The sequence below is a fragment of the Gymnogyps californianus genome, chromosome 19, assembly GCF_018139145.2.
Source record: "Gymnogyps californianus isolate 813 chromosome 19, ASM1813914v2, whole genome shotgun sequence".
Classification (NCBI taxonomy): domain Eukaryota; kingdom Metazoa; phylum Chordata; class Aves; order Accipitriformes; family Cathartidae; genus Gymnogyps; species Gymnogyps californianus.
The window spans coordinates 7082531-7100867 of NC_059489.1; the positions used below are offsets into that span (position 1 = coordinate 7082531).

The 18337-nt window shown below is 58.6% G+C and overlaps 1 protein-coding gene across 1 annotated transcript in view; it reads right to left on the bottom strand.

The window, feature by feature from the left end:
- CACNA1G (calcium voltage-gated channel subunit alpha1 G) overlaps positions 1 to 4010 on the bottom strand; it is a 149667-nt gene extending 145657 nt beyond the window's left edge. The window contains exon 1 of the mRNA XM_050908465.1: positions 3769 to 4010. Coding sequence (XP_050764422.1) covers positions 3769 to 4010 — 242 coding nt within the window. The remainder of the gene's footprint in view (positions 1 to 3768) is intronic.
- Between the last annotated feature and the right edge of the window lie 14327 nt (positions 4011 to 18337).

The window sequence follows — 18337 nt, forward strand, 5'->3', positions numbered from 1 at the left end:
TTCAGCAGCTTTTTGCAGCCCCCTCGTTGCCAGCGTGCTGCTCTCCAGGCAGCAGCACTCTGCAGGCAGACACCGCGTGGGGGAAGAGGCAGATTTCAGTACTACAATAGAGATCACAGGCCCTTTCAGTTACACTGTTATTTTCCTATTCAGAGCTCTTAACACCAAGCAGTAGCATCCTCCCCACTTTCTCCATCCCCGCTCTTCAATCACTCCGCAACTCTCAAGAAATAGCCTCGTTTCTTGTCTCTGATCAGAGGTGCAGCCTGGCACAGGCCCTGCTACAGCCTTTCATCCTCCCAGCCTTCATGGTGCTTTTATTTTATAAGTGAAAGTCAGGTAACCAGCTTGCCTCCTCTTTTCTCCCCCCCAGAGACGCCAGCTTCTCCTCTCGCTGCCTCGCCAGCACGCACACCAGGACACCCTGCCTGTCGCCGCAGCCCTTCCCAGCCCTGAGCCCGCAGGTCCAGTGCCGTGACCATTAAACACATCCCACCCATGTCCCTGCTCCTTCCCTTTTGACCCAGGCAGTCCTCACCCAGGGCAGAGGGTGCCTTTCACCTTTCCCACCCCTTTCATCCCAGCGCCACTGGGAACATGCAGGTGGGAAACCAGGCTTGTCCCCTCCTGGGTCCTCATAGCACCCAGAGAGGTTTTCGCTCAAAGACCACAATGGAGTGGAGGGGGAGGACAGCTTGGCAGGGCTGATACAATTTCAGGGTTAAAACCCCAAGATTTCAGGCTCTGGAGTATTTCTGGATCAGGACAAATTTCATGATCTCTTTCTAGCTCTAAGGGGGCAGAGGAGCAGGAGTGCAGCACATGTACCCCCATCTCTGCTCCAGACAGCAAGGGAGAAACCTCCCTGGCCCAGGCAGAGGATGCTCTGAATGGAAACACAGTAGAAAAGCCCGACAAACCATCTCCACAGGACTTTGCATCCTTGTTGGACTCGGCACATCAACCGTCGCCCTCCCCCTGACCCCGCATCCTGGCCTCGGCTACCATGGTCACGCAAGCTGCCTGGAGAAGGATAGAGAGCAGCATCCCAGGAGCTCCAGATGTATCCCGGGGGCACGAGCTGCCCTTCCCAGGGCAGGCAAGGGACCTGCGGGTGCAGGAGCAGCTCCAGCACCTCCTCCCAACACCCCGTCGGCAACAAAGTTTATCAGCCAGATTAGCGCACCGCAAACCCGCCTTGCCAAGCCAGCAAGCCATGCATCTCCACAGGCACGGCTCCAACGAGAGCTCTCCCATCCAATTTCTGCACGGGCAGCCAGCCTCACCTGCAGAAAGGTAAAAACCACCTGAGAGAGCGGCAGAAGCCAGCAAAAGCCCCAAACCCCTGGGGCCAGGGCAGGATTCACCAGCCACGTGGGCCCAAGTGCTGTCACTCCTCTCCAGGGCAGCTGGTGGCAACAAAGACTTCCCAGCAACATGATTACATGGTTTTAGCACCAGGGCACGATTCCTAGGAGATTACAGCCTGAGAAGGGCCACTTTACTGGCCCACCACACTAAAGGAAAAAAATAAAAGTAATAAAGAGAAACAAGCAACGGGCTCAGCTCCGGCACTTGGGCTGCAGAGAGCCGAAGGGACGAGCGAGATGCTGCTCTGCTGAGCGGCCCCGCGAGCGATGGGATGCAGTATGGGTGCCAAGCTGGCCACTGCCTTCCTTTCATCTGTAGGCTGAACTGCTTTTTGTGTGTTGTTTTTAAATAAACTCCCCCAATTCTGGGTCAGTGACCCTGAAAACAAACAGCCACATGCAGACACACAACTCGGAGACCCACAGCATTGTTCCCCGTGGCCCCCGGCAAGCACCTTTCTCTGTCGGTAACGAGGGAAAAATTAGCGACAAGGAAAATCCCAGCTTGCGAGGCTGCACCTAATGCTTATCCCCTGCTCGCAGCGGTGCTTGCAGGTGCCCACAATACAACTAATTTTCCAAGGACAAAAGTTAATCTGCTTGTATTTGCAGCCACAGAGAAGAAGACGCATTTCAAGCCATTATTGGGGTGGGGGATTTTACTGAAAACAACTAAAAACATGCAGGTGTTAACACCTGCTTCAAAACAACATCATTAGGAAGGGAAAAAAAAAAAAAAAGAGACTTGAAAACATATTCAAATCAGCAATCATAAATAATATTAGTCATAGTAGGCAATAAGAACACACTGACTTGCAGCCTGTCATTAATATTCCTTCCCAAAACAGAAGGCTTCACAAAGTTGCAAGATTTCCTAAGATGCTTAAATCAACGCAGCTTTGAACTGCTTAGCTGGTGTGAAAAAGATTTGGGGGGAAACTGCTGGGAGTATTCATGACTGGGAAAAGAAATCTTGTTTTTCCCCTCCTGGGGGACATTTTAGGAAAGAAAGCAGCCTATCAGATAAATTATTGCTGAAGCTCAAGTAAAACAACATTCACAACTCCGGCAGACCCTCGCCACTCTTCCTGGGCACACCGACCTCAGCCGAGACGTAATCCCTAACAGTTCCCGCACACCAGGAGCGGAGGAGGACTCGCACAGGATATTCTGGCCCTATATACCATGTAACATGTCCTCCCCGCTACCGCACAGCCTCTCCCACTCCAGATGTGGGTTTGCTGCCCGTACGTACTCGCCTGCCTTTCGCACAGGCAGAGCGGCGCGGACCCGGTAACTTCCCGTTCAGCCGGGCAGCAGCTGCCTCTCCCGCACCAGCCCCTGCTGGAAGCCACATCGCTTCGCTTTATTTCATTTCGGGTTTTTGTTTCTGCAAATAATAAATGGAACTGGAGTTTAGAGATGGTAAAACACTTGCGATGCTACAAACCGTGTGCTGGTTGCAACTCAACTCCAAGGGAGGCTTTAAAGGCACCAAGATCACGGCAAGAAGCAATTTTTCTATTGTCTTTTCTATTTCTTTCTGCCTCCCCCCTTCTTTTGAAAGCTTAAACTTGACTAAAGCAGCTCGGACACAGAGCCTGTGCCAGAGCAGACAGGGAGTTTGGAAGGAGACCAGATGCCTTTGTGGGGTCACGGCTCACCCCAGGACCTGGCGAGCAGCAGCTCCAGGGACTGTGATCCCCACCTTGCCCAGACCCCTCCAAGCAAGGAGGACTGCAGAGAGCGGGCCCTTCGGCCGGCCTCGCACGCCATGAATTATTTAGGGACCCTGGAGCCGGGCAGCAAACCAACCACCCCAGCACCACCGCCTCCCCCCAGATTGCACCCCCCCTTAAAACCCTCGGGGAAGGGACTGGGGAGCCTAAAGTGGGCGAGAAACGGGGTCAGGGAGAAAGAACGGTTCTGCAAGGGGGGAGACTGGGGTTAGGGTCCCTCGGTGTGCCAGAGGGAGCAGGGACACCGGAGGCCGGCCGATCCCCGGGGAACGAAGGGGCGCCCGGAGCTCCCGCCCCGACTCTCCGTGGAGCGGCGCGGCAGAGCCCACGGGAGCCGGGGCATCGCGGCGGGGCGGCCGGGGGAAGGGAGCCCCGCACCGCGCCCCCCCCGTCCCCCCCCAGCCCCGCACCCCGGCGGGGAGCGCCGAGCCCCCTGCAACAGCCCGGAAAACTTCCCGGCCGGGCACCGAGGAGGGGGCGAGCACCGCCCGGGTGCCCCCCCTCCCTCTACTCTGGGGACGGAGGGTGATGGGTCCCCCCCAAACCTCGGCTCCTTCCCCATCACCCGGCGGGCTCCAGCCGGGAGGTGCCCGCCGCTCCGGGCGTGGGGGGAGGCCCCCGCGGGGCTTACCTCGCCGCCGAGCACCTGCAAAGGATACGGGTTACAGACCAGCCGGAGGCACCAGCTCCGCGGCCGGCTCTCCTGGCTCAGGTAGAAGAAGACGACGGGGGCCAGCGCCGGGTAGGGCAGCGCCTCCGCCTCCGAGTCGCCGCTGCCCGCCTCCCTGTCCCCCGGCCCCGGGCGGCCCCCGGCCCCGGACAGGTCATTAAGGCGGATGAAAGTCTTGGCTCTGCCCGGCTCCGGCTCCTCCTCGGCCGCTCGCGGTCCATCCTCGTCCATCCTCCGGCCGGCGGCCCCGGGGGGAGCCGGGGCGACGCGGGGCGAGCCGGGGGGGCGCCTAGAGGGGCGCGGCCATGGCGGGGCCGGGGGGCTGGGGGCTGCGGCGGGGCGGCTTCAGCGCCGGGGTGGCATGGCCGGGCGAGCCGCTGCCTCGCCCCCCACCGGGCCCGGGGCCGGGCCGCCCCCCTCGCCCTGCCCTGCCGTCTGCGGGCTCCGTAGCTCCTCCTCGCCGTGCCTCCGGGGGCCCGAGCCGGGCGAGCCGCGGGCAGGGAGGCGGCGGCGGCGGCGGGGCGGCCCCCGCTACCGGTGCTGGCCCCCACCCGCGGGGCGGGCCACCTTAGCGGCTCTGCCTGCCCCCTCCGCGCCCCAACATCTGCCCGGGGCGGGGGGGGTGCTGCCCGGAGCCCCGGGGACGGGCGGCGGCGGCGGAGGATGCTCCCGCGGGCGGCCGCGCCGAGCCGAGCGCTCCGCACAGCTGGATCCCTCACTCCAACTTCAAGTCCCGGCTCCTCCTCCCCCCGCCGCCAATGGGGACTCGCCCCCGGCCCCTCCGCGTCTCCCCATTGGCTGCCGCGGGTGTCCGTCCGGGGAGCACAGCTGGACGGGCAGGCACGGTCCCCCGACGGGGCTGGACGGGGCGCAGCCGCCCGGCGCTGCCCGGTTGGGGATCGGGCCCGGTCGGGGATCGGGCCCGGTCACCCCCTGCCCTGGGGGGGGTGCGGGGGGCTGGGGACCGACCTGCAGCGCCGAGCGCTGGAGACGGGGGTGGGGGGGAGCCCTGCGCTGGGTTAGACAGAGGCAGACCCCGGTGGGACCCACTGCAGCACCGGGAGAGGGGGAAGCCGATGAGCAGCAGTGGGGGGGGAGATGATGGGGCGGGGGGAGATGATGGGGCAGGGGGAGACCGCCCCGGCTCGGCCCCTCCTGCCGGAGGGCAAGAGCCCCAGGCGAGGGAGGCCCGCCGGGGCCAAGGTGCCGAGGGCAGCAGGAGCCGGTACCGGGAGCGAGGTGTACGCTAGCTGCAGCCCCCGGTAGCCCGGGGTTCAGCGCCCTCCCGAGTGCCGCGGCTCCGCTCCTCGCTGCTGCGCCGGTGAGCCCTGCCCGAGATCCTCGCCCTGCTGCAGGGCCCCGGGCGGCTTCCCCCCGCCATGTCCCCCACCGCTTGCGAGCGGAGACGGTGCTGCTGGGCTCGACGCATGTGGGTCACTGCCGGGTGGCCCCCCCCAGCCCCCGGCTCCTCGCGAGGGGCCACCCCGTCCGGAGCAGGTCGCCCCTGGGCTGGGCGGGGGCACGATCCCGGCCAGCAGCTCCCAGGGGAGCCGGGCCCCGAGCGGGGGAGGGGGGGGCGACCCGCCACCCCCCAACCGCGGGAGCAGCGGGTCCCCCCGGTCCCCCCTGCTCGGAGGACGCGGCCGGAGCTCCCTCTGCCGGTGCGACTCCCGGCCGCCACGGGAGCCGGCCCCGACGGCGGGGACCGCACCGCAAGCATCCTCCGGGGGGGGGGCGGGGGGTTCACGGCCCCGAGCGAACGGCACACCACGCTGGGCACTCCCGACCACGGCACAAGCCAGAGACCTTCTTTCAGCAGGGCCGGAGTAACGGATTTTCTGCAGGCACCGCTCATTTTGAGTGCAGGCATCCCCACAGGCCGAGCCAAGGCCCTGTTTCTAAATGCTTAAGATTTCTTGCCACTTTAGAAAACAGCTTTCTCACCTTTCCCCGGTAGCGCCCCACATCATATATATATATGAGCATCCCCTTCCCAAGAGCTCCAGCCAGCCCAAAAACACCTGCGAGAGCAATAGGAAGATGCTCATCTGACCCAAAATGCCTTCTCTGGGCTGAATCCTGCCGGCCTGGGAGCACACTTGCTCTTGGATTCACAGCCTGTGCTCTCCAACCCGAGACAAATCACATGGCCGTTGGCAAAACTTCAAGGCCAGCTGGGCTCTGCTGCAGAACTGCGAGAGACGGCGTCCGGGCAGAGGAGGAGATGCAAACCCCACAGCCCCACCATGCACGGCCAGGACACCATCCTCCAAGCCCAGGGGGACGCCAGTGTGACAGCACATGGCATGTGTGACACCAGGCCAGTGGAGAGCCCGCGACACGGGTGCTAAGGACGGGGACTCACATCTCTTTCCCAGGTTTCTGAGCGATTCCCCCCTCCAGATGCGGTGTCTGCACCCATGGAGAGGGCAAAGCTCAGCTGGTCTTTGGCCTCTCTCTGCTCCTGCCAAAGCAAGCAGACATACCGACATGCTGGGAGCTCCTTCACTTCCCCAGCAAAGGCTCCTGCAGTGGGGGAGACAACAGGCTTTGCCCCCCTGGCAGGGCACAGCCCAGCAGCCCGCCAGCTCAGCTGTTGTACAAATGCAATTCACGGAAAGGTCCACAAACATATTTGCATGTGCAAGGTGCGGTCTTAGATCAAGCAATTTCCTCGCTACATATGTACAGCCTGGGCACAGCTGCTTTTGATCCGATTCTCTTTGTATCCTGATAATGTACAGAGAGCCTTTGTGTGTCGATCTGTTTATTTAAATGGATTTGGAGCAAACATTTTTTTAAAAGCTGAAGCTTTGAGCCTCTAAGTGGGTTACCAGATTATATGCTGTCTCCATTTTAATTACATTTGGCTCGTTTTGTTTATTGCGTACATTTTCGAGAATTATGCTCGTTGTGAGAATTGAAAACATTTTGGTTTAGAAGATACCTGCCCTATAAAGGGATCCAACATCACACAGGAGGGACAATGCACACCTTCCCATCTCAAAGAGCACTCTCCCTCCAACTAGGACAGGAAAAGAAGAAAGACTCGACAGAGCTATATATCCTCTAAGTTTAAAATGAAGCATCCGAACCTCAGGAGGATCAAGCCAGCACCACCAGTCTAGCAGGATTTTGGCATCAGCAAACACAGATAAGAGGATGCTCTTGCTAGGGAAGAGTGATCTTGGTTGTGGATCTCAGAGGAATGAGAGCACGGAGCCTGTCACAGCCCAGCCGGGGCATTTGTCATCCCATCTCAGCCGGCAGCGGAGCAGAGGGAGCACCCAGAGCTTTGCTGTCTCACCTCGGGTGGGCGGAGGAGTTAAACTAGGAGCCCCCCAGCACTGCCCCAGCCCAGGGCATCTCCCTGGGGAGCCTTTCCCACCTGCCCAGCGTAAACCAGGAATTTGTCTTCCTCAGACACATGGCGGGGTTCGGCTTTGAGATGGAAGTGGAGCGATCCGCCAAGGAGAGGGAACACAGCTCTGGCCTGGAGCCTTGGTGAGAGGGTTGGAAAGCAGCAGAAAGTGACCCCAGAGACCAGAGCTGCACATTTAGGGATTGGGGATGTAAATGAGAAGAAATTTCAATACAGCATAAGAAACTAATGAGGTCACAGTCACCTCCCATGCACAGTCCTGGCCTCCTAATTATACCAAAGATAGCACAGGAGAGAGGGATGGGGGTGAGCCAGGGACAGCTCGGGTGACGGCAGGAATTTTAGGGCTTTGGTGGTTTTGGAGGGGCGAGAGGAAGGGGGCTCACACACTGCAACATCAGTTATGCCTCCGGCAGTAGATGCAATGCGCCCCAAATTACTCAGCAGACCCCCGGCAGGGACAGGAGCTGTGCCACCTGAGGAGGAGGAGGAAGCAGCCCCACTTTTATCCCAGCACAGCTCTCTTGCTCTCCTTTCCCCCCACAGCAGAGCTGCTCCCCCATCATTTCGGGGCTCTTTTGAGGGAGCACAGCCCTGCACTCTCTTTCTTAGCGGTACTTCTAGGAAAAGCATCATGAGCAATGTTTCACGTCAGAGGGGGAGCTTTAGCCGAGCTGATGCTCACCAAAGACGGCTCCGGCGTGGTAATGGGATTTGGAGTCGGCTGTACAGGAGCTGCACTGAGCTGTAATGGGAAAAGCCTACATCTGTAACCATTTTAGCAGGAGGCGGATTGAAGACAGCCTCAACGGAGAGGCTCCAATCCGATGGGAACTAGTCGCTATTTGTTTTGCTGTTGACATACAGCTGCAGTAGCTGTGGGTGATTTTAATAAGACAGGATAATATTTCTATCAGTTCTGGGAGCTATAGCTTGAACCCATATAGGCATCTGGCTTGGGGCTGAGTGATAAATCGCAACAAGATCCAAAGCTCTTCTCGTGCCTTGGAACCGGAGAGAAAAAACACACATTTCGTTTCAGATGTCACAGTTTGGGGGCAGAGCAGGCCTCCCACGACCAATTTACAGACTCGAGTGTTGTTGAAGAGCACTTTGACAGCAGCGAGCCCACTCTATCCCAGCTCCCCCACCCCACCAGTGACAGCGAGTGCTGTGGGACCAGAGCCCTTGCTGTGCATGGGGGCTCCTGGCTGCCCCCATCAGTGAATTAACCTCCTGAGAAATACTGTTCACTGTATTTCAGCTGGCACAGCTACAGCAGAGACACCAGAGACCACCATGCCCACCTCACCTTCCCTCTGCTCCTGCCTCTTCCCACCAAACCTGGCCCCACGCAGCCCCCGCTCCCTCCCCGGTGTCACCCCTTAGTCCCCCCAGCCTTGGCACAGCCCCGCTGGGCTGCTCCCATCCCTCAGTGCCCACAGCTGAAACAGCCCCAGACTAAGGATTTGAGCACATTTGCTTCTTAGGACAGCAGCTAGTGACGTGGGATGAGCAGGAGACCAGCCCCAGTTCGACACAGCACAAGGTAACGGCTTAACCCTGCATAACCCCGTCCAAACAGCTGCTTTTCCCCAAGAGCTTATTTTGCTAATTCCCTTTTTCATCACCCAGAAGGTTTCTTGCCCTCCTCAGTTATCCCATCAGTGCCACGGCCATGGCCTTCACCCCGAGCATCCCGGGGCTTCCCAGTCTGGTGCTGCATCCCCAAACCCCGGGGCTGGGTACCGGCACCGGGAGCCACTGTGGAAGGTTTGGGAGAAGCAATTGCTTAATGAAACCAACTGCTAGAGGCTACAAGCAGGGCTTCATCTTTTATTTTTTTCCTCTTCAATGAATGTTTTTATTGTCTCTCTCAATCTTTATTAAGTGAAGAGCCAGACAAGTAGTTGGAGGGAAAATATACTACGGCATGAAGCACAACCACTGCGCAGAGGGGGTGTACGCGACCAGCGCAATCCGTTTGCTGTGCAGAAAGAAATTAATAATTTAGGCTGAAGAATGCTTATTTTTGGCTGATGACCAGCACTTTCCTGCATGATCAATGTTTCCACCTTGGCTTTTTGGTACACAATCAATCCGTGCCTGAATACGACCTGAGTTTTGGGAACTGCTACATCTGCAAGGGCTGAGCCACTCCGGGCTGTAGCACCGGTGTAGCTGATCCTCCTGACTTGGCAAGAACTGAGCTGAGCCCACGTTTCAGCTCTGGGGCTGAGAATATAATTTATAGCGAAAATATGATTTGTAATAAAAATCTGTCCGCTCCCCCATCTTTAAAAAAATTGCATTTTCCTTAACAACTGCTGTTACCTCCAGAAAACATTGAGAGGGGAGGGAATTGTCCTTTCAACACTGTTCTGGTTGGGCAGATGGGGTGTTTTAGTGGCCAGATCCTGGCTCTGACCCTCAAAAGGCGCAAGGGCCCATCCGCCCCCACAAAGACAGCTCCCCCAGACGGGACACAAGGACCCAGCACCGCACTGGATGCTGGCCCTATTCAACACCCTCTCGCATTTACTGCGGCTCCGACCGGAGCCTGTCCTTGTCCTCGTGCCTGGCCAAGCAGCCACGAGGCTTCGCGCCAAAGGCTGCAGCGTTTCAGCAGACGGCTCAAACGGTCTGTATGTCTCTCTGAAGCGTTAGTGCAAAACAAAGCACAGCTTTCGAGGGAGAGGCAGCCTTCAGAAAGGGGAGGGGGGGAAATCCCCGACTGAAATCCAGCCTTCTGCTGCTTGGTCGAGGCAGGTCCCCATCTGATATGCTTGGGAGGCTTTGCCTTGCTTTCCCCTCAGGTGCCGAGACCCAGCCCTGCTCCTGGCTCACTCTTGTCTGGCCAGGAGACCCAGCTCTGCAGGATGAGGTTTTGGGCGAGCAAGCCCTGCCCTGACGCCCAGCCTCACCCCGCCGAGCACAGGCAGGGGGATTTCAGAGCAGGTCTGCTCCACTGCAGCTCGGTGCTGCCCTGGGATCCCTCTCCGGAGCAGGCACCACTCTGCAGCTCCAGGGGCTGGAGCACATCCCCGAGCCTCCAACCATCCCTCAGCCCCCCCCAAATCTGCATTTCTTGCCTTTTTCTCCCAGGCTCTTTGCCAGCCAAAGAGCTTCCCTTTCCAATACCCTCCTCTCCCCACCCCCTTGCATCGCTTTCGGCTTTCATCTGGTTCCCATGCAGCGCGAGCGCGGGGCGCGAGCAGCACGCCAGCACCGCTGCTATCAGCGGCTCCCACTCTAATTGAATCTTCAAATCTTGTTTGACAGGAGGAGACAAGAGGGAAATGAGACGCTTGTTGCCGGGCCCCGGATCCCCGAGCACTGCTGCCGCAAGCTCTGCCGAGCACCGGGATGCCGGTGAGCATCGCATGGTGCTCCCGAGCACGCCCGCCTTGGCCCCCAGCACTGCTATAAGTACTTCCAGCATCCCAGGGAGCTCAGGAAGGCATCGCCACAGCTCAGGGTGGCCCCAGGAAGGAAGGGTACAACATGCCAAAAAGCCAACAGAGCTGAGAGATCAGGCAAGGGGAAGGGCAGAGCCACACAAACGCCCAGCTTGCACCTGGCAGAGGATGAGCTGCAGAGCTCAGCCCCGGGCTTGGCAGGGATCAGGGCACCAAGATCTTGCTCACAGCACACACAGGTTTGCAAGGAAAGACAAACCTTCTGAGCAACAGCAGCACACCCACAAGTCACCCCACCGCCCTCCCAAGCGACTCCAGGCTCGAGAAAAGCAACCTCCTTATCTCCATCCAGGAACCTCCAACAGCCACAGCCACCCACGGGCATCTCCACCTCCCTTGCCCCAGCACAAGGTGCACAACAGCAACACGAGCTCTCAACAGGACAATTCTCGCCTGGGTTCTTACCTGAGCGCTCAGGAGCTCCAGCCAGAGGACACCTTCACCCCAGAGATACTGCAGCAGCACCCTTGGGCAACCTCCTGCCCCAGGGCCTGGCAGGGAGGGGAAGGCAGGAGCTGGAGCGGTGATTGGCATCTGCTGAGCAAGTGCTAATTGAGAAAAGCTGGACATGGGAGGAGGAGAGAGCATAGAGAGGACAGCAGCTACTGGTGCTGCTGGTGGCCAGGCACGAGCAAACCATGTCTTGGTCCACATAAAAAGGATTAACCAAAATTTGCCCTAGTTAAGGTTTTTCCAAGCAACTCCCCTGGCGCACAGTGGCCGGGCTGCAAGAGCCCCAGCTGAGCCCCATGTTGTGGAGGTCAAACTCATTAAACCCCCTTGCGAGGGCAGTGCTGCTGTGGGGAGGGTGGTCACCATCCCACCCCGAAGAGGCCGATGCTGTCCCCCAGCTCCCAGCCCTGGGTGGCAGGTCTGGGGGGGACACTGCACCCTCTGCACCCCTTCTCCTGTCCCAAAACAGCGGCTTCCCCTGCCAGCTGGGGAGCAAATGACCCAAATGGTTTTAAAATAAATGAATATTAAATGAGCACGCAGCACTGATAGCAAGGACAGACTGACGTGGCATAAATGTCTCCTGCTCTCCCGAGGAGCAAGGAATAGCAGCGAGGGCGAGGGACAGAGAAACAGTCTTTGAGGTGACCAGGAGGAGAGGGGTCAGGACGGGAGGGAGAGCAGGGCTTTAACCTGGGGTCTGCGGAGGGAGGGGAGACGCTGCCAAGCCAGCGGGATGCTGGGTCACAAGCAAGAGCTTGTGCCCTCCATCCCACCGAGAGCAGCGAGACTCAGGCGGGAGCTCAGCAGCAAGCACTGCCCCGAGCTGGGAGGCTGCAGGCTGGGATGGCTGGGATGGCTGGGACGGCTGCCCTTCCTCCAGGGAAGGGGCTCTGCACCTGCAGGCAAGCTTGGCCACGAGCTGGGGGCACCCCTGAGTGCTGCTGGGCCTTCTGCACCCCAAACTTTGCTCCTACACTGCTTAAGACCCTCTCAATCATTATTCATATCCCAGCTTGCCCCCAACCACCCTTGATGTGGAAGGGGCTTTTTTCCCCTCCTTTCCTTCTTTTTTTTTTTTTTTTTTAAGGCCTCTGCTGGGAGATCTTTGTAATTAATGGCCCTTTAAAGTAAAATATAATTAAAAATAATGTGGAGCACGCCGAAGCCTGCTGGCAGCTTGCGATGTGGGTGGCTGATGGGGAGCAGGGCAGCTGGGCGGCTGCGGGTGTTGCCGACCTGCCACGGCGGTGCTGGGGCTGGGGTGTGCGGGTACCCGCTGCGAGATGTTGGGGCAGGCTCATCCTGGCCTCGTTTAGCCCTAAAGCAGTTTCTAAATCATCAAGAGCACCGAGCTTCTCTGTCACACCCGTGGGGACACTGGAGTGCATTTCATCCTTGCCCTCCTGTGGGAAATGGGGCGCGGGTGGCCCCGCCGGGAGGAGATGCTGAACATGGAGTGTTGGGGCAGGGGGAGACCCGATCCCACCCGGCTGCTTGTGGGGCTGCGACAGGTCGGTCCGTACCCAAGGGAGCCTTCTTGGATAGAAAAGTCTGATCTTCACACTTTTAGAAAGCCAGGGAGGGAGAAACGGCTTGCTGAGCCCCCGCCGAAGCCTGCGCTCCCCAGTCACCCTCTTGCAGGAGAAACGCAGAAGCGTGCAAATGAGGACTGGCTCATTTAAATTTAATGCTGATGAGGAGATCTTCCTCCTCTTTCCAGCAGAGAGCAGATGTTCTCTTTTCACATAGGCAAAGCGTCTCTAAATCACTTCCATAGCAGCGAGGTGGACAGTGATGTCATTGTTTATAGGTTCTTAGTTATTATTTCAGAGACAAACCTGACATTTTTCCCTTTTAAAGATACATTGGGATGGATTCTGGGTTTCTGCCACTGAAAATATTCTGGCAGTCCCGTCAGCCTCCTTCCAAGATTCAGGCTGCTTTCCTCATAGCACATAATTAAAACAGCACTTTGAATTTTCAGCAGCTTGCAACATCTTCGTGATATGCAGGAACCCAGGCAACAGCTCGCTATTGAGCCCGGCCCCGCCAAGAGACAGTGCCCAGCGAGCCACACCGGCGAGCCTGCGTGCAAGCAAGGCGTGCGCGCGTGGATGTGCAAGGTGTGAGCAAGGGATGTGGCACGAGAGGTGGCAGAGCAGCACGGCGGCCCTGGCGAGCCCCCGGTGTGAGCATCCTCCTCTGCACCAGCTCCGGCTGCTCCTTGTCGTGCTGGTGGGGAGGTGCCGGTGGCACCCGGGGTGCTTTTAGCCAGTTCAACGCCTTTTAGCTGAATCACGCAGCGTGTCCATGGCCTTTCTCCGGCATGAATCATAATGACCTTAACGAATCCCCAAGCAACACGAACAGCTTGCCGCTGGGGTTTTAACCTGGCTGGTGGCACCGCAGGCTGCGAGGGTCACCGCTTGAACAAGGTGGAGAGCAGGGGTTTGGGGCTGCCCAGCTCTCGTGAACACAAACGGCCGGAGCCGCACAGGGCTGAAATGAGATTCATGGGTGCAGGAGGTGCCGGATCCAGTGGGTCATGGCTGCTGGTGCGGCGGGCAGAGCCAGCGGGGATCCAGCTGCCCTGTGGCGTGCAGGGAGCCCAGGGGTGAGTGCGGGGCTGGAGAGGGGAACGCTGTGCCACAATGCCCCATAACACCAGGGGAGCCCGGTGCCAGCCCCATGCTACTGCTCCTGCTCTGCACGCTGGTACCAGCCCAGCGTGTCCCCCTGTCCTCCCTTTTCTCAGAGTACTGAGTGGGTTTGGCGATTGCAAGGCAGCCTTTGAGCAGCTCGCAGCTCCAGCCTTTCCCGTGGGAGCTCTCCAAGGAGCAGCCCGAGTCCCCAGACCACACAAGGATGGGGGCGAGGGACTGGCAGCGGCCCCACACCGACCTCCCGGCAGCCCCACAGCAAAGCGCAGGGCACCAGCAGGCTGGAAGCCTGTTCCCTGCCTCCGCTTTGCTGCTGCTCCCACCACGCCAGAGCTGACGTGCTCGAGAAGCCTCGCTCTGCCTTAAAACATTCATAATGGTACAAAAGGCAGTTTGGGAGTTGTTTCAGGTGGAAGCCCCGACCCAGCTGTGGCCCAAAAGGCTTCATCTCCCCGGAATAGACCTGGGCAAGCCCTGGCACACCGGACCTGGCCGTGGCGTTCAGTCCCCCCCAGCACAGCAAGTCCTGAGACCTACCCCAAGAGCCACTCTCCCGTGGTGCCCGGTTCCCACCAGCTCAGGGCAGACCCAGGTCATCTTCGTGGGTAGCAGCCACCACCCAAAAATCACCCGGGGCTTCCTCCCGCCATGGCCCCAGCCCCTTTCACCATCTGAGAGCCTGGCTGTGACAGCCCTGACCCAGCCCCAGCATGGACCAGTGATGCTTTAGCTCGTGTCCAACCTCACATGCATCCCCGCTCAAGCGGCAGCACAGCGGGGACACGATCCCGGCTTTATTTCAGCCCAAACCAGGCTCCGTTCAGCACTTGCCCTCCAAGCCCCAAGCCTCAGATACCTCCCACCCCCAGAGCTGCCCCTGCCCTTCTCCTGCCCCAGTTCTTGCCCATACTGGTGTGACTGGGGCAGGTCTCACCCACAGCGCTGCCGGAGCAGGCACACAGCACTTGTACGCACGGAGGAGCCGGCAATGAAAGGGAACATATTAGTGCTCCCCTAACCAATGGAGGGGAGTTAATGACATCAAACTGGTTTGTTGTTGTTGGTTTTGATTATAATTTTTTTTAAGATCTGGCTTCTATCTGTCGTTACCGTTATATTGCATAACTGGGGAGAAATCTGAATGAAGTTAATACCTGCGGAGCGTGGTGCAGAATATTCATGTACTGGGAACCAGAACGAGGCAAATGTGAATCTTTATTACCAGTGGAGGTTGTTAAATATTTATATTTTCTGTTTGAGACACGCTGCGACACATGAAACTCAATTAGAATATAACTAAAACCCATGCTAAATTATAGATAAACGGCAACAAATGAAGGGGAGCAGCCTGAGCTCCCCCGTGCACAGCCTCGGGGGACAAGGGTGACAACTTTGGGAGAAGAGGGCAGCCCCACCAAAGGCACCGCTGTCCCACAGCAACCGGCCAGTGAGCACCGGCACAGCACTGCATTTCCTCTGATTTTTGCCCTGAGACATCCCAAAGGAGACCCTCGGGGAAGCAGAATGGATCCTGCTTCCCTGCAAACCACCCTGTGCCTTCATGCGGAGCAGCCCCAGACATCCCGGCCTCCCCGCCGGTCCCGATGCATCACGAGCACCCCCGAGCCCCCGCTCCTGGGCTGTGTTTACTTTAATACAAATGTGTCTAGTAATAAAAACCACAGTGAAAAGGAAAGACAGATGTTAAAGAGAAATATATATTCAGGGCCCAGCGCTGTGCTGGTGCCGTGCTACGGAAATGGCTGGAGATTTCTATCCCTCAGCTCGCTGAAGCCAAGCTAAGGGCACGGTCAGGGCTAGAAAAATAGGGGCTGAAAGGACTGTGGGGTTAATTCTGTAATTGTTTGCTCTGGGAGACAGGCGTCATCGCTGGTGAGGCTGGGGAGCGGGGGAGGCCACATGGAAGTGGGCTTTAAATGGCTGTTGCCGGGGTTGAGATCAAGCACTGCCTCTGTGCAATATCCACAGGGATATTGCTGTGGGCAGACAGACAGCTGGACAGGCAGACAGCCGTGCTCGCAGCACAGACAGGCATTTTCTCCCCGACCCTCTGCAGTACTGAAACCCCCAGGCTGCTGGGATTCCCCTCGGTGGCCTTGCAAGAGCATCCCGCAGGAGCATCCCGCAGGAGCATCCCTCAGCGTTGCCATGGAGACGCGGCTCAGGAGGAGCCCAGGTGCTGTACCCCTCCGGGGGGGCTGCGGGACCCCCTGCCCCACCGCAGCCGTTCCCTTGGCTGCCCCATGAGATAAAAGTGATTTGGGGACTTCATTAGTGCCACAAGAATCTCGGCCAGAGATGAGCGCAGGATCTCTCCCGGCAATCAAAGCCGCAGCCCTTCATTAGCGGCAGTAACCAGGACTATCGTTAGCGTGTGATGAGGGAGACCAGAGCAAAAGGGCAGACAGACAGACAGGCAGATGGGGAGGTGGCGTGGAGAGAGAACAGCACCTTCCCAGAGGGGTTTTTGTCTGCGCTTCGCAGTTTTACCAGCCTCAAAGGACCCCAAGTCCCTGCTGACCCCTCCATCCCACTCCCTTTTGGGGCTCTGCCAAAGCAGCGCGGGGATGGGCACACCGACCCTCTGCTCCGCACCGGCCTGGGCTAACCCAGCCGTGCCACAGCCACACACAGCACTTTCCCTCCCCGGGGCATGTTTCCAGCGTGATTACCTCCTAATTTTGTCTCTTACCTCCTTTTGCTCTGCCTCGCTGCCCCTGCCTGCCTGCCCCCAGCATGGGGTACTCCTCGCCCTGACCCCCCCTCCCAGGCTGTCCCCTCACCGAGCCCCTCACCAGCGCTGGCCGGCCAGGGTGCTGCATGTGGAAAGATCCTCGTTTTGCCAACAGATGAAAAACATGCTGTTTAGTGAAGAAAACAGCAATACAGGAGGAAAGAAAAAAAAAAGGAATTTAAATTAAATTTAAATTATGACTTTGCTGAGGCTCGTGAGCAGACTCCCTTCCTTCTGCTTCTGACTCTGCTCCCTCGGAGCGATCAGCCACATCCAGCCCCGTGGGGCAGGTGTCCTGCCTGTGCTGGCGGGGTTCCTGGATCTCCAGGAATCCCAAACGTGCAGGGAGAGGATCCGTGGGATCCCTGGACCTGCAGGGATGCCCGACCTGTGGCAATATCACATTTTCCATGGCGAGAGGACAGAAACTTTTCCCCAGCCTGTCCCATCCCCACAAACCTGCCAAGAGGAGGTTCCCCGACCCAATGAACCCTCCCGGGGGGCTGAGCCCCCTCGTGCCGGGGGTGCGTGGAGGTGCCCGGCAGCGGCATCCCCCAGCCCACAGATCTCACCAGTGCTGGCTCCGACCCCCAGCATCAGACCACCCCCACCAGGGCTCGGCCTCAGCAATTGAGGTTTTAATTCCTCGGGGTCAGGACAGCCGCTTGCAGAGCGTGCTCGGAGTGGGGGCTGAGCTCTCGGCCACACCACCAGCACCCCCATTGCAAGCAGGCTTATTTATTAATAATAATACTACTAATAATATCAGCATTTCCCAGCGTGGTGTCTGCTACTGCAGGCTGGTTACCTGGCTCTGGCAATCCGCTCCCGGTGAAACAAGCCTCTGCAGGGAACACGCGGGTCCCTGGCTGGGGCCGGGGTGGAGAGTGGTCAGAGCAACGGGGAGTTACGGATTGAGAAAGCAAAGCCAGACACCTTCCCCTGCCAGAGCTTAGCCCCCGGCCCAGCCTCCGCATGGGCTGGAGGGTCCCTGAACACCACGGGGAGACCTGCTCTTGCCCCCACCTCGGGCCAAGCTGCCGGCACACATCCAGCCCCCGTGGGCTTGCAGTGTGATCCTCCACTGACGCTCAGGCTGAGGCTTCGCACTACGACCAGGACCCCCTCCAGCACTTTTGTCTTGGTATACTCTTTCCAAATTAGATTTTGCTCTTTTCTCTGTTATCCCTGCCCACCCCTTAGAAGTTGGGAAATAGCCTTGTCCCCTTCTTCTCCCCCTTTAATTTCCAGTTGTTCACCAAAACACCAGTTCCCTTTCTTGCCTGCTTTTCTGGGAGATAAACACATCTGTGCTGGCCACGCTTTGCACATCCCAGAGGCAGCCGGCATCCTCGGCATGCGGCAGGGGTAGCAGCTCCCACACCCCTCAGCAACTGGTGGAGAAATCGGTCACAGCCACAGAAACCTGAGTTTTAAAGCACGAGATGGTGAGAAAGAGGTGCTGAGAGGTGTAGAAAGCCTGGTGCTGCCAGCATCCCGAGCAGGCACCCAGGAGGGACGAGGGGCTCGCATGTGGGAGCAGGGTCTGGTCCAAAGGCAGGACCCGAGAGCTGCCCATGCAGCCCCAGAGGGATGGGGACCCCCTGCTCCATCACACCCCGGCTGCGGGGCCACATGACCACCATCCGACCATGGAGTTGGGGGTGACATCAGTGTCACCGTACCCAGCACCCTGGCTCTATCCAGGGCCCCATGACTAATTTGAGATGCGGTGGACATTTTTAATATGCTGCTATAAATATTCATGGGCTGTCAGCTTTGAAAAAGGACCCTGCCTCCCGCCACGCTGCCCTGCCAGAAGGCAG